This window comes from Cygnus olor, chromosome 1 (assembly GCF_009769625.2).
Source record: "Cygnus olor isolate bCygOlo1 chromosome 1, bCygOlo1.pri.v2, whole genome shotgun sequence".
In the NCBI taxonomy this organism is placed as follows: Eukaryota; Metazoa; Chordata; class Aves; order Anseriformes; family Anatidae; genus Cygnus; species Cygnus olor.
In genome coordinates this window covers 14,479,327-14,492,675 of record NC_049169.1, presented here as the reverse complement: position 1 = coordinate 14,492,675, position 13,349 = coordinate 14,479,327, and the positions used below count along the sequence as shown (strand labels likewise).

Below are 13,349 nucleotides of genomic sequence, written 5' to 3'. Positions count from 1 at the left end.
CTGTGAAGGTCATATTACCTAAATCTCATGGTGCCCTTCCCCACTGTGAATGAGGTCTGCGGTAATCCTTGTAATAGAACAGGCACCTGTTCTAGTATTATGTTCAAAGAGAGGCAGCCAGAAACAGTTGCATTCTGACCTAGTCCACTGTTCTTCATGTTGTTTACTGATTTTACAAACATCTTCTTTTGATTTCCGGTCTTCTCTCTTTACTCATCATTTATTTTTGTAAAAGATAAGTTGCATACAATAAGACGTATTGAAATTAAGATGGAGAATTTCACTGAAATGAGTGGATTCAAACAGACATAATCCGGGCAATCCATGTGCCATGAATTATTTCTGCAATTTTTTTTTTTTTTTAATTTTCACTTACAGCTTGGGTTCTCATGGAGTTAGATTCTCAAGAGTCCGAGAAATATATATTTTTTTCCTGAAATATGTTTAGCCTCTACTTACCTTAATTTACTCTTCAGTTTTGTTAATTGTACATGGTAATCCTCTCTATACACACATGCAGAGCCTCAGTGGACTTTTTTCACTTCTGCGTGAGCATTATCCAAGCAGCTTTTCAGGAAAAAAAAAATCACAACAAAAATCAGGAAGAATACAGTCAAAAAATATGTGCTCATTGAATACAAAGACACTGACTGGGTGGAGTACACTCACCTGGTACTAACATAATTCCTTCTCTGTTCACTAACAAATTGTTCCCAAGCCCTGATTATGTTGCTGACATCATACTCATGAGGAAAATTCCTTCCTGACTCTAGATTTGGTGAATTTGTAACCCTGCTGATGTAAGCAAAGCTCACAGTAGTTATCTAAAACCCAATTCTCCGATCAGTTCTACATATAAATCTCCCACTGAAGTAAACAATTGCACATGAGTAACTGAAAATATGATTGGGACCCTAATATGACTTCTGCTCTACAGCCAAACCTAAAAGACAACTTTAAGCCAACTCTGCCACTGAAAGTAAATAAAGTCTCACCATTTCTCCATCATCAGCTGCTATTTTCTACCATTGTCTGTACAGGCACAAGTATTCATGCAAGGGCACACCTGAACCAATGAAATTAAAATTAGCCTAAAAACAAAGGGTAGATATGTAATTTTCTTTCTTACATTCAACTATTTTTAATTTTCATGCATCTATACTTTCTAGGCAGAAAGACTTCAAAATTCCAGTCCAGTCAGATGTGTAGCATACCAACATGGAAATGTGTGGTGTTTTTTTTTTTTTCCATGGAGGATGGAAAACAGAAAATGTGTTGATTTAGAAATGCAGCTGTGGTGCCTCATGTTGGCAGAGGAGAGTTGGAGTTTAGAAACTTCATGGTCCTATTGTTTTCTGCTCACTAGGCTCCCTAGCCAGATGAAAATATATTACACATTGTGGTATGTCCTCTCTGAGTTGTCTAGCTTTGTATTTCTGTTCCTGTCCCATTTCCAAGCTGAACTAACCACAACTACGGATTCAATTTTCTGTCTAGTTGAAATCTCTATGATCCAATTACTTACGACTAGTGACTATTGCTTCCCTTCACTCTCACAAGACCTTGACCACAGCTCCTTCTAGATCTTCATCCTTGTGGATTCTTTGGCTTGCCATTTAGGGAGGCAGGTCTGTCTTGAAATTTAGTGACCATCCGCTGTTATCTTTTGTTATTATGCCTTTGAATTCCAGTCCCACACGAAGATAAAAAAGAGGCGAGACAAGCCTCACGCTCATACTGGAGTTCTCAGTCTGATCCAGATCATGTTCTGCATCAAGCATAATTAGAAATTGTGACTACACAAAATTTCAAAGTCATAACAAGTGTCAAAAATTGAGGCGTGCTATGCACAGCAGAAATAGATGACAGCTTTCAACAGGTCATAACCAAACAGAACCTGGCTTCGTGGGCACCGTGACACCACGTTACTATCGTGGTCTGTGGGAAGAAAAAAAACCTTGTACAGAATTGTCAGTCGTGACAAATAACTTAGTGAGAATCAGAATTAAGGAAATCTAATTTCCCTGGATTTGTGTCATGAGGTTAATTGCTTCTGGCACCTGACCCCGCAGTTCCCGATAAGCTGAGGCTGACCTAGCCCCAGGTGGCTGCTGGGGACGCAGAAGGGCACTTCCAGGGCCGCTGGGCTCCTCTCATCCTTCCCTTGCCATGACCCCGAGCATGGAGCAGCAAAAGGACGATGAGGGTGGTGTTTGGGCGGCTTCACTTGGCTCCCCAAGCTGAACAAACCCCCTCAGGGACACCCAAGGGTGGGCCCCTGGAGGTGGCTGCTGGTGGAGGGCAGAGCTGCCTCTTTTTGAGCTCAGGGAGCCCCGCACATTGCCTGCCTCTGCCATCCCTTCCCTGAAATCCCTCAGAACCGCGTGCATGGCAATCTGTGGAATGAGCACCAGATTTCACACAAATACTTAGATGGTGCTTAGGGACATGGTTTAACTGGTGATACTGGTGGTAGGGGCGGTTGCACCAGACGATATTGGATGTCTTTATTAATGATTCTACGAAATAATTCTTTATTAGAATAAGCTGCCACAAAGTTTACAGCATCACAGTGCGGAGCACACCCCTCAATAACAATAATAATTAATAAACAACAAGCAAAGCGGAGCCCAACAGGCTGCCACCGAGGGGCCGACCAGGCAGCAGGCACCAGCCCCTCGCCTCGCCTCAGGTGCGCTCCCGCCGCCACCTGCCGCCGCCCCGCCCCCGCCTTTCCGGCCCCGGCCCCGCCGCCAGCGCCTGCGCCTGCGCACTGGGTGTCGGCGCGGAGCGGGGCGGGGCGGGGCGGGGGTGCCGCTGCTGCCGGCCGGTGCCCGGTGCGGGGACGCGGCAGGGGCAGGGCAGGGCAAGGCAGGGCGCGGCGGAGCGGCGAGGACCCGGGTTCGAGTCCGGCCGGAGCGTGCGGCGCGGGGCGATGAACTCGCGCAAAGGTACCGCAGCGGGAGATGGGGTTTTTTGGGGGGGGAGTGGGTGGCAGGGCAGCCGCTGCTAACGCCGTCTCACGATTGTTCTTCTCTCCTCCCCGCAGTGCTGGCCCTGCAGGCCCGCAGGCGGCGGCCCAAGCAGCCGGCGGCGGCGGGCAGGAGGGACAAGCCGCCCCACAAGAAGTGAGTACGGGGACCCCCCGTTCCCTGCCTCCTCCCACCGTTCGGCTGCGCCCCGTAACGGCCATCGCGGCGCCGCCCCGTCCCCTCAGCCCCGTCCCCAGCCCCTCCGCGGCTCCGGGCCCGGCCTGTCCTTGTCGCCCAGCCCTCCGGGGGCCGAGCCCTCCCGGGGCGCCGCCGCCGCCGCCGCCTGGCTCTTTCCGAGCCCCCCCCGGCGGTGCCCTTCCTCTTGCCGTGCCTTGTGTTCCGCCATCTGCCCCGCACCGCCCGGCTGCGAGCAGCCCCCTGCCTGTCCCTGCCGCCTCCTCACGGCACCTTCCCTCGCTCCAGCCGGGTCCAGCCGCCCTGGGCTGTCCGTGTTTTATTTAATTTAAGTGCCTGTTGCGGGTACTGACAGAAATCGTCGTGTTTTGCCCTCCTGTCTTCGCGTTCTCCATCCGTTCTCGCTCTCCGATACCTGTTTTTAAGCTCACGCACGTCTCTGTCGTGCTCCCGCTTGGGCAGCTCTTTCCTAGGAGCCCTTCCTGGGATAAGGCAGCTTTGGAGTTTTCCCTGGTTTAGTTTTGCTCCTCACAGTGTTACGTGCTTCTTGCACTAACTCGAACTGCGTTTGGTTCAGTGAGACCTTACTGGTGGCTTAGGAAGCGTGACCTAGCCTCTCGGCTTTGTGTCTGTCCCTTGGGGGTCGTACTTTGTTCCGCCGGGCAAACACGCGTCCCGATGCCCCACGCTCCCCTCTTGTCCTGATTGCCCCGTCTTTAGACCAGGGGAGCTGGATGTAACCAGTGAGCACGTGTAAGTGATGGGATAAAGGTATGGCTACGTGTTACAGAAAATAACGTAGCTAGATGTAATTGATAAGCATGTGTATGTGATGGGGTAAAGGTATGGCTACGTGTTATTGAAAGTAATTCAAGGGGAAGGTCCTTTTCTTTTTGATTTCTATAGGAAGAAATAAAAGCCTCCACCAGATCCTGGTATTAATTTACTTTTTTTAGTTACCATAAGTGAGCTTCCTTTCTCCTTGTGAGACAGGTGGAACCAGTGCAGGATGAAATTCTGTGGCAGTGGTCATCAGGCTTTAACAGTTAAATGTCGTCTGCACCCTGTTCTGCTACTGCTCTTTTCTCCAGTGTTGTACAGATGCCACGTTACGCTTGTGGTTGCATGAAGTTGGAATTATTGCAACGGAAATAAATCTTGGGCACAATATATACAATATGATTGGGTTGGTTCTATTGTTTCCTGAAATCTTTTTGAAAGTCAGTTTGTAACGTTACGTGGTTTTGTTTTACCACTTTGAAAACAGAAACACGTCAAATTTTACAGGAACTCTAGGTTCCTATAAAAACCTCTAGGTTTTTGTAGCTTTCGTAGAGTCTTAACCAGCAAATTATTAATAGCTTTTTGTTCTAGTTAGATCATAGTGTTTAATGATTACTATTACATTTTGTTTTAAACCAGGGCTGCAGTGGGATGTCTTGCTGAATGAGTCTGTCAAAAGTTTCCTTTCACAGACTCTCTCAGTAAGCACAGAGCTGGTACTCTTTTTCAGTTTGAAGAAACTGGCCACTGTTAAGTCAGGGTGCGCAGTCAGGAGCTGGCCATTTGCCATACTGAGTCGGCATTTCCAGATGCAGTGGCCCAATCTGTTCAGTTGCCTCGGGAAACGGTGGTTTTGCTGTGGTAGACATCGGAGCCGTCATTTCTTTTCTGCTGTGTTTGCTTTCTTTTCTCTTCAAACCACATGTGTGGTATTGAGACCTCCTACTCCGTTTTATGCTTCTTGGGAAACTCCTTGCAAGATTTAAAGTCTCCCTGTATAGAGTGAAATACGTGGTTTAGGCGCCCAATGTAAAGCGAATGGTGAGCATTATTTCAGAAAAGAAATCTCATCAGAAGTGTCAGTTTTTTCCAGTTCTTATCCTTTCTTTTAATCCAGCTGTTACAGCACATACCAGTGTGTTAGAGCTGTAGCGTGTCTGTGGCACGCATCATGTGAATGAAAATGTTGATATCTGGGGGGCAGAAATTCTGTAACGTAACTTCCAAGTAGTGAATTACTTAATTGTGACTCAATTTTGAATCCAAAACTGCTTTTTTTTTTTTTTTTAACGCTCTTCTCTGTTGGGTTGTAGCTTTATAGAGCAACTTCCATTGTTGCTGGTAACAATGTGCTTCAAAGGAACTGCAGGATTCCTCTTCTAGAATTGGCTGGGAGAGCTACATCGCATTGTAACTTACTTGCAGGCTTTTGTTTGAATAGTATTAGGATGATGACACAGGAAGAAGAAGAAATTACAGTGCTCTTTGACGCTGAATAGCTTTTTGTCTGTTATGACCTTGATTGCCATGGAAGGCTGCGAGATCAATCCTGGGCCTGCTCAGCGTTGACCCCCTTAAGTCAGTGATGAGAACTGGTGGAGGTGAATCCGGATTACTTTGGTAATAGGTGGGAAAAACAAGAAAGTAGAAGGTAAATGACTCATGTTCTGAAGCGAAAACACTTTGTCTTGGATCAAGACTATATCTAAAATTGTATGTAATAATAAAACATAGTTGGTATGGCCTCACTTCGCATTCAGTCACGCAGACTACTGAAAAAGAACAATATTTCGCTATTTAAAAACAGTGGTTAGCATTTGCTTTTGGTAATAATAGATGGACTCTCATGCAGCGTGTACAAGCCGTTTATGTATTTTCTGAGTCAGGCAGAAGATTAATGAAAATGGTTAGTTCCGGTCCTCTGTGAATTATTTCTCCTTAAAAGTGAGGTCTGCGTTGAGAGAGGTCTGTGAAGTAGCATTTTCAACAAATGCCCATGTTCAGAGGTAAACTCGCTTACAGATACGCAAGCTTGTTTATTGTCCTTTATTTAGCACTGGTAGAGCCCAGTAAGAGGTGCCCTGAGGTATGGCGAAGTTTTGCATTCAGCTGAATGATAAGCTCTTCTTTTTAGTCAGACTAGTATTGGCTTCAGCTAGAACAAATCTCTGTCTTAAAGCTGAGCAAAATAAAAACAAGGCATGTGTAAATGAATATGACAGAAGCCATATGCAATAAGATGTTTGTATATTAAACGTTTACTCTAAATTTCTACCCAAAGTTAAAGGATAGAGTTTTGCATGTAAAAGATCCAGTTGATAACATGTGGCTTATGGATGTATGGAGAGAGGATTGATTAATGTGTTGAATACTTCAGTGCAAATCACAGAATCTTTTAGGTTGGAAAAGACCTTTAAGATTACCAAGTCCAACCATCAAATGCCTAAGTCCAGAGACTAAGATCACCTTTTCAGTTTTCTTGTAGAGTGAGTTTTTGGTTTTGTCTTTAATCAATACTTCTGAACAGGTCATGATGACCATGTGATACTTCTTTAGAGTGGTGAGGAATACGTATCTTAGATAACTTGGGAAGTGCCAGATTTCTCTACTGCGCACTTCTTTATAACTAGCTTCTTGGGGCCATTAGGTATTGCACAGCTGTCAAGTTTTTTGGATATATGACATCGTTGTTGTACCTTAGCGCCTGAAAATGATCCACTGCTTTTGCTTGTCAATGTTTCTCTAGCACAGTGCTTTTCAACCCTCTCTTAATGAGAGTCAGTCTTTGAGGAGAAAATACCCATCTTGCACAGTGTTATGGTGACTGTCATTGGCTTAATTTATTTTTTGCTTGCAGAACTTTTGAAAACCCTCTAACCTTATTCTTTTTTTTTTCTCAAGGGTATGTATATGGGAAATGTGTTTTGTTTATTTGCTTTTTTTCTATTTGTATATCCTAGATATCTATCCTATCCTAGGGTGGATCAATTTAAGAAGTCCACTCTCAGTATCGGATTGGGGTATTTACTCAAAATGTGATGTTGATGGGATTGCTACTCTTGCCTCCTTTCTCAATAGCCTTTTGTCTTCTTGCTAAGAATATTTTAGTCAGAGGTTTATTTTCCTGTTTCTGTCAAATTTTCTTAAGGTTTTATTAAGCTGTGTGTACCACAAGGCTACAGCTGTCTTACCTTGGTTATTTGCCCACTCAGTGTACGTAGGCTTCAGGTGCTTAACATTGTACCCTCTTAAAGAGTACAACATAGAGAAGGATTCAGCTGAGAGAAACAAAGTTGATTTTAGTAGTATAGAGATAATACTAACAATTCTTTTGTAAAGAAGTAAATAATTGCATGTATTGATTACAGAAATTTAAGTAGGAGTTGTGACATGCTTGAGCTTAAATGCCTGAGTCAGACTAATGTTCACCTTTGTAATGTCATAATAAAACAGCTAGCAAAGACTTCTGTGGAATCCAAGAGAATCTGAAGTAAATTTCAGTGTAATGTAGCATGTGTGTGTTACTAGGTGTGTTCATTCATTTTGACGTATGGCAGCTCCTGGCGTCATATAGTAAGAAAATATCACAAAGCTCTAATCAACCTAATTTCTGAAATGGAAATGGCTCTAGAATTTCTAATATGCTGCTAAGGTCTCCTTGCAGATTTGTATACTGACAGTCGTTATTGTCTGTGAACCTGTAGGTATTTTTCCTGAGCCCCTAGGTGAAGGCTGGGGGGAGCAGAGTCCCTCCTACTTTAAGTGAAGAGCGGGTTCAAGACCACCTGATGAAACTGAACAGGTACGAGTCTATGGGGCCTGATGCCATGCATCCAGGGTCCTGAGGGAACTTGCTGATGGAGCTGCCAAGCCTCTCTCCATCATACTTAAAAAGTCCTGGCAGTCAGGTGAGGTCCCTGGTGACAGGAAAAGGGGAAACATCACTCCCATTTTAAAAAGGGTAGAAAAGAGGATCCGGGGAACTGCAGACTGGTGAGCCTCACCTCTGTGCCTGGAAAGGTCCTGGAACAGATCCTCCTGGAAGCAATGCAAGGCACGTACAGGACAAGGAGGTGACCTGAGACAGCCAGCACAGCTTCACCAAGGGCAAATCCTGCCTGACCAGTCTGGTGGCCTTCTGTGATGGAGTGACCGCATCAGTTGACGAGGGAAGACCATTTACCTAGACCAATGTCATCTACCTGGACTTCTGCAAGGCCTTTGACACAGTCCCACATGACATCCTGATCGCCAAAATGGAGAGGGATGGTTTTGAAGGGTGGAACACCTGGTGGATAAGGAATTGGCTTGAAGGTTGCATCCAGAGAATGGTGGTCAATGGCTCTGTGTCCAGGTGGAGGCTGGTAACGAGCTTTGTCCCTCAGGGGTCTGTCCTGGGACCAGTGCTGTTTGGTATCTTTATCAACGATGTAGACAGTCGTATCGAGTGCAACCTCAGCAAGTTTTCAGATGACAGCAAGCTGAGTGGTGCAGTCGATACCCCAGAAGGAAGGGATGCCATCCAGAGGGACCTGGGCAAGCTTGAGAAGTGGGTCTACATGAACCTAATGAGGTTCAGCAAGTCCAAGTGCAAGGTGCTGCACCTGGGTCGGGGCAATCTCAGACATGAGCACAGACTGGGAGAAGAACTCACTGAGAGCAGCCCTGCAGAGAAGGACTCGGGGGTTCTGGTGGACAAAAAGCTCGACACGAGCCAGCAGTGCGTGCTTGCAGCCCAGAAGGCCAACTGCGTCCTGGGCTGCACCAACAGAGGGGTGGCCAGCAGGGGAGGGAGGGGATCGTGCCCCGCTGCTCTGCCCTTGTGAGGCCCCACCTGGAGCCCTGTGTTCAGGTCTGGGGCCCACAGCACAAGAAGGATATGGAGCTGTTACAGTGTGTCCAGAGGAAGGCCACGAAGATGATCAGAGGGCTGGAGCACTTCTCCTGTGAAGAAAATCTGAAAGCTGGGGATGTTCAGCCTGAAGAGAAGGCTCTGGGGAGACCTCATTGCACCTTTTCAATACTTAAAGGAGACTTATAAAAAAGATGGAGAGCAACTTTTTGATCAATGAGATAATGACAGGACAAGGGGGAATGGTTTTAAACTAAATGAAAGGAGGTTTAGATTAGAGGTTAGGAGGAAATTCTTCACTCTGAGGGTGGTGAGGCCCTGACTGAGGCTGCCCAGAGAAGCTGTGGATGCCCCATCCCTGGAGGTGTTCAAGGCCAGGCTGGATGGGGCTTTGGGCAACCTGGTCTGGTGGGAGGTGTCCCTGCCCATGGCAGGGGGTTGGAATTGGGTGGTCTTTAAGGTTTCTTCTAACCCAAACCATTCTGTGATTGTCATATAAGCACATCTATTATCAAAGAATTACCTGATCATAAAAATCTGTCAAGATTCATGCCTTTCTGAAGAGGCAATGACTGCAGAAACCATCCCGGCACTTTAACCTCATTTGTAGTAATTCTATTTGATGAAATAACATTGTATAACAGTCTTCTTATAGAAAAATGAAGTTCAGCGCAATACTATTGAACAAGAGTGCCTTGGTTGGGGAGGGAAAATGACTGCATTTCGTGTTTCAGATCATATTGAGATGAGCTATTGGGCTGTTATTTCATGATAAAGGACAGGGCCGCTTGTTCTGCAGTGCATTTTTGTTTTGTTTAACTTGTTCTTCTCTAACTACGGAGCAGGATGGTAATAAATTTTGTGGACAAGGCCTGGGTGTGGAATTTGAAATATAAACATGTCTCTCTTCCTTTCGTTATCAAAATAAGGACAGACTGTAAGTTATTGGCTTCTTTTTTTTTTTTTTTTTTAAACTACAATTTGAAGATATATATTGGAAATCTTTACTGAATAAATGAGAATATCAGACTGTATAATAAATTTGATTTGGTTTGACAAAAATAATGTGATTTGGTCCAGTGTTTAGTTTTGGATAACCTGATTGAATTCACACCAGTTAACATGAAAGAAAGAATTCCTTTACTACTTAGCTTCTTGATCGTGTCCTAAATATCCTTTTTGACCATTATGAAGATTTAGTATGTGGGGAGGGAAAAAAGACTGGAGGGTGCACAAACGATTCTTTTTGGTAGCTGTAGATTATCAAGACAAAGGACAGAAGTAAAACCTGGAAAGAAACCCATTCTCACAGCTGTGCTAGATATCCTACTTCTTTGTCGCTGTCTTATAGTGTGACTTTTCTCAGGTAAAGCTAGGGTTCAGTCTCAAGCATTGTCTGTAGTATTTTGTGACGTAGAAGTAAATGTGTCTAGCAAAGCTAGAAATTCCATGAAAGCAGTAGAAGTGTGGAATGATGAGAGCCTTATATCAAAGCATTGCATTAGATTGAACTATCTCTGTTTCCTCACGTAGAGAAGAACTGCTGGTCCTGCAGAGGAACAAACACAATACCTTGGTAACTTTATTAGTTATTCTGAAGAGACTTAAGATTTCGTATTTAAAAACTGATTTTTGTTTTAAATTCCGTTCCTGTTTTTCAAGGATTGGAGTCTTCAGTATTGCCAACTTTTCATGGGAGAAGCTAGAGGCAGCGCAGACGACTTCTCTGTTAACTAATGAACTGTAGGGCAGTAGTGGAAGCCGCACACGCTCCTTGTAAGCACACGGCTATTCTGAGGGTGTTCACAGAGTGCCGATCTGTTTGTCTTCTTATGGTCCGTAATAAAAGAGTAAATCCATATCTCTACTGAAAATGAAAACGGTTTGGTCTCTGGCAGTAATTGCTTAAGACGGACAATGAGCTTTAGGCAGTAAACCTTATCTAGCTTCCTTTTCCTGCTTTGTCTTGTGAAAATACTACTAGATTTTAAAATCATCTACTGTATGGTGTGTGTGTATATGTTCACACACCCACACCCATATATATGTACACATAACTTTTACATTCTATATACGTTATTATTTTAATCCTTTGAAGGAAGCCTGGATCTAAATATGTGAGGAAGACTAGAAAGTTGATGTGTCAGGATATTACAGGAGTATTTTAATGCTTCCTCATGTGCATTTGTTATGCTTAAACAAAATAATCATTTTGTACTATGGCCACTGTGACAGCTAAGTTGTGTTTTTAAGAGCGGCCTCTATCAGGGAGTTCCCATGCACGTAGGTGTTTGCTGGGTGGATTCTGTTAGCTGATCAAAGGCTACCTGTGTACCTCTAAGGCTTCCTATAGAGAATGACCTTGCACCTGCAAAGTTTGAGGTAGTCCTGTATCTGCCCATCAATTGTGATGCGTTCAGGGACTGTAAGAGAATGTAAATGCTAACTTAAAACTTACTGTCAGGTGCCCCTTTGCTTGTTGGCATAGGCCTGCGCAAGAAAAGCTCTTACAAGAAAACTTTGCCCTTGAAGGACGCTTCTGTGGAGTACCTCCTCATTTTTGTAATGCTCTCAAGCTTTCTCAGATTCTTCACTGTTCAGAAATAAACAGTGAGTCCAGTCTATTGATAGAGGTGTCTTCTTCCACAGGATTGGGGGGGATCATCTGAAATACGATTTTGTGCTTTTCTTAACCATTGTGTATAGCTGTGAGATCATGAAAAGTCTTTGTTTTTCCATATCTAACATAATTCTGACACTAGCTTGAGACAGGCTTTTATGTGACATGTCACATTGTATTGAGAGAAATGCTGTGGAAAAGAGCCGGTCAATTAAAATTGTTCTGTTTGGTTTTGTACAGCTTTGAGGGCAGTTGCTTTCTGTCTTGAATGGTGTGATATGAAACAAAGATAATAATTTGAATTCAGAATTTAAGAACTGTATCAAAAGTGTCAGCATGCCTTTTTTTTTTTGGTCTCGGAATGATTCACTGAAAACTGTCAGAGAAGGTCGTGTTAATTTTTAATAGCTTTTAAAAAGGGCTAGGAAAGATTCAGAAGGATAGTACCCCAAGTTATGCCAGTATCTAAGGAAAGCAGGTGAGGTGGTCTCAGTCCTGTACAGAAAAAGGGGATGGGATGGTTAATGAAAGTGTTGTTATACAGCAGTTAGATTGGTAATCATTTCCTTTTCTGATTACTCTTGTTGTAATTGTGCCCAGCTCTTATCTTTGTAATCTAGCCTGTATTCTAATAATCAATAACTAATTCTATTCTAATTTACTACTGGGACTTTGGATTGGGGCCCTATTTTGTTAGACTTTTTAAAAACATTTTAAAGGGTACTAAGATTTGAAGCAACAAAAAAATTGCCTTTCCACCTGTCTTTACAGTTCCCAGTATTCAGACCTTTAAAATAATGTTGGCTTTCATATATTTAAAGTGATAACCCTTGCTTCCTGGTTTTCCTGTCTGTACTCTCATTTTCATGACCCTTACCCTTGCTTTCTCATTTCTCCCTTTTAATCTGTTCAACAGTCGTGTTACAGCACGCTGTAAGAGGGGTGGTGCTGTTTAAAGTCAGCAGAGCTTTGGGAGTATTCTTCCTCCTGTGCCCCCTTCTCTACCCTAGTAGTAGCTCCTCTTTTAGGACGAGCTCCCTTTGTGGGACCTATTGGATTTGAGTGGACTTCTGATCATATGCAGAATATACGTGGAGAAATGGCTGGAGAGAAGCGTGGTATAATAAAGCACACGTTACAGAGTGTAATTGCAGCAATTTCTATCTGCTGGAGCAGATAGAAAAAGCCTCTGTGTTTAATGGAAGACATTGCATAAGCTTTTGGGCTGAAAAAGATGGTCTATTAAGTTTCAAAGTGAACTTCTGTAAATATAGAAACTTTTTTGACTTGTGTGTACCGTTTTAAATTCAGGCTACGCATTTGGAAATCCTATGATGAAAGCAGTGCATAAAGTTAAATACCACACGTTTTGGTTTTGTCCGCCAAACCAGCTGGCATATTTTTGGCTTTGATCTCAGAGTCCTGCGTAATGAAGTCATGTTCTGGGCAGTCTCTTTGAGTGTTAATGCCAAAGACGACCTATCTTGAACCTTTTGGTTAAAGGCAAACCACAGAACAGACCTCTGTGAGATAATGTTTCTTGATAGTATTGGTGCCTTGCTGTTTTTCCTCGGCTAAGGTTGGTCAATTAAAAGTCAGTAATTTAAATGGAGGAGACTGAAAGCATCAAGGGCTTCAGTTGCCTTGAGCTATTGTCAATGCTTTGTTTGCAGGTTTTGAAAAATGGAAGGGAGAGCTCCATAGTTAAAGGTCAATTATATTTTCCTAGCCCTGAGGAAAAAGGTTTAATATCTCTGTTCTTGTAGGGATAAGAGCCAGAACTAAGTACAATACCTCTATCTTAAATTCTGATATTGAAATCAGTTGTTTACTAATTTTCAAATTGTTCTACAATGATATTTTTCTTGTATTCATGGGTCTAAAGAAAATTCTCTCTTGGGGCTCTCTTTCTTAATTGATCTGTTTC

At 43.6% G+C, this 13,349-nt stretch overlaps 1 protein-coding gene across 4 annotated transcripts in view; it reads left to right on the top strand.

Annotated features, from left to right (window-relative positions):
• The first annotated feature begins 2,546 nt into the window (after positions 1 to 2,546).
• SRPK2 (SRSF protein kinase 2) overlaps positions 2,547 to 13,349 on the top strand; it is a 144,888-nt gene continuing 134,085 nt past the window's right edge. For 3 of the 4 annotated variants that reach the window (XM_040544595.1, XM_040544596.1, XM_040544590.1), the window contains exons 1-2: positions 2,547 to 2,951; positions 3,050 to 3,128. In XM_040544595.1, coding sequence (XP_040400529.1) covers positions 2,936 to 2,951; positions 3,050 to 3,128 — 95 coding nt within the window. In that variant the 5' untranslated portion in view covers positions 2,547 to 2,935. The remainder of the gene's footprint in view (positions 2,952 to 3,049; positions 3,129 to 13,349) is intronic. The other variant, XM_040544592.1, reaches the window with a different exon arrangement.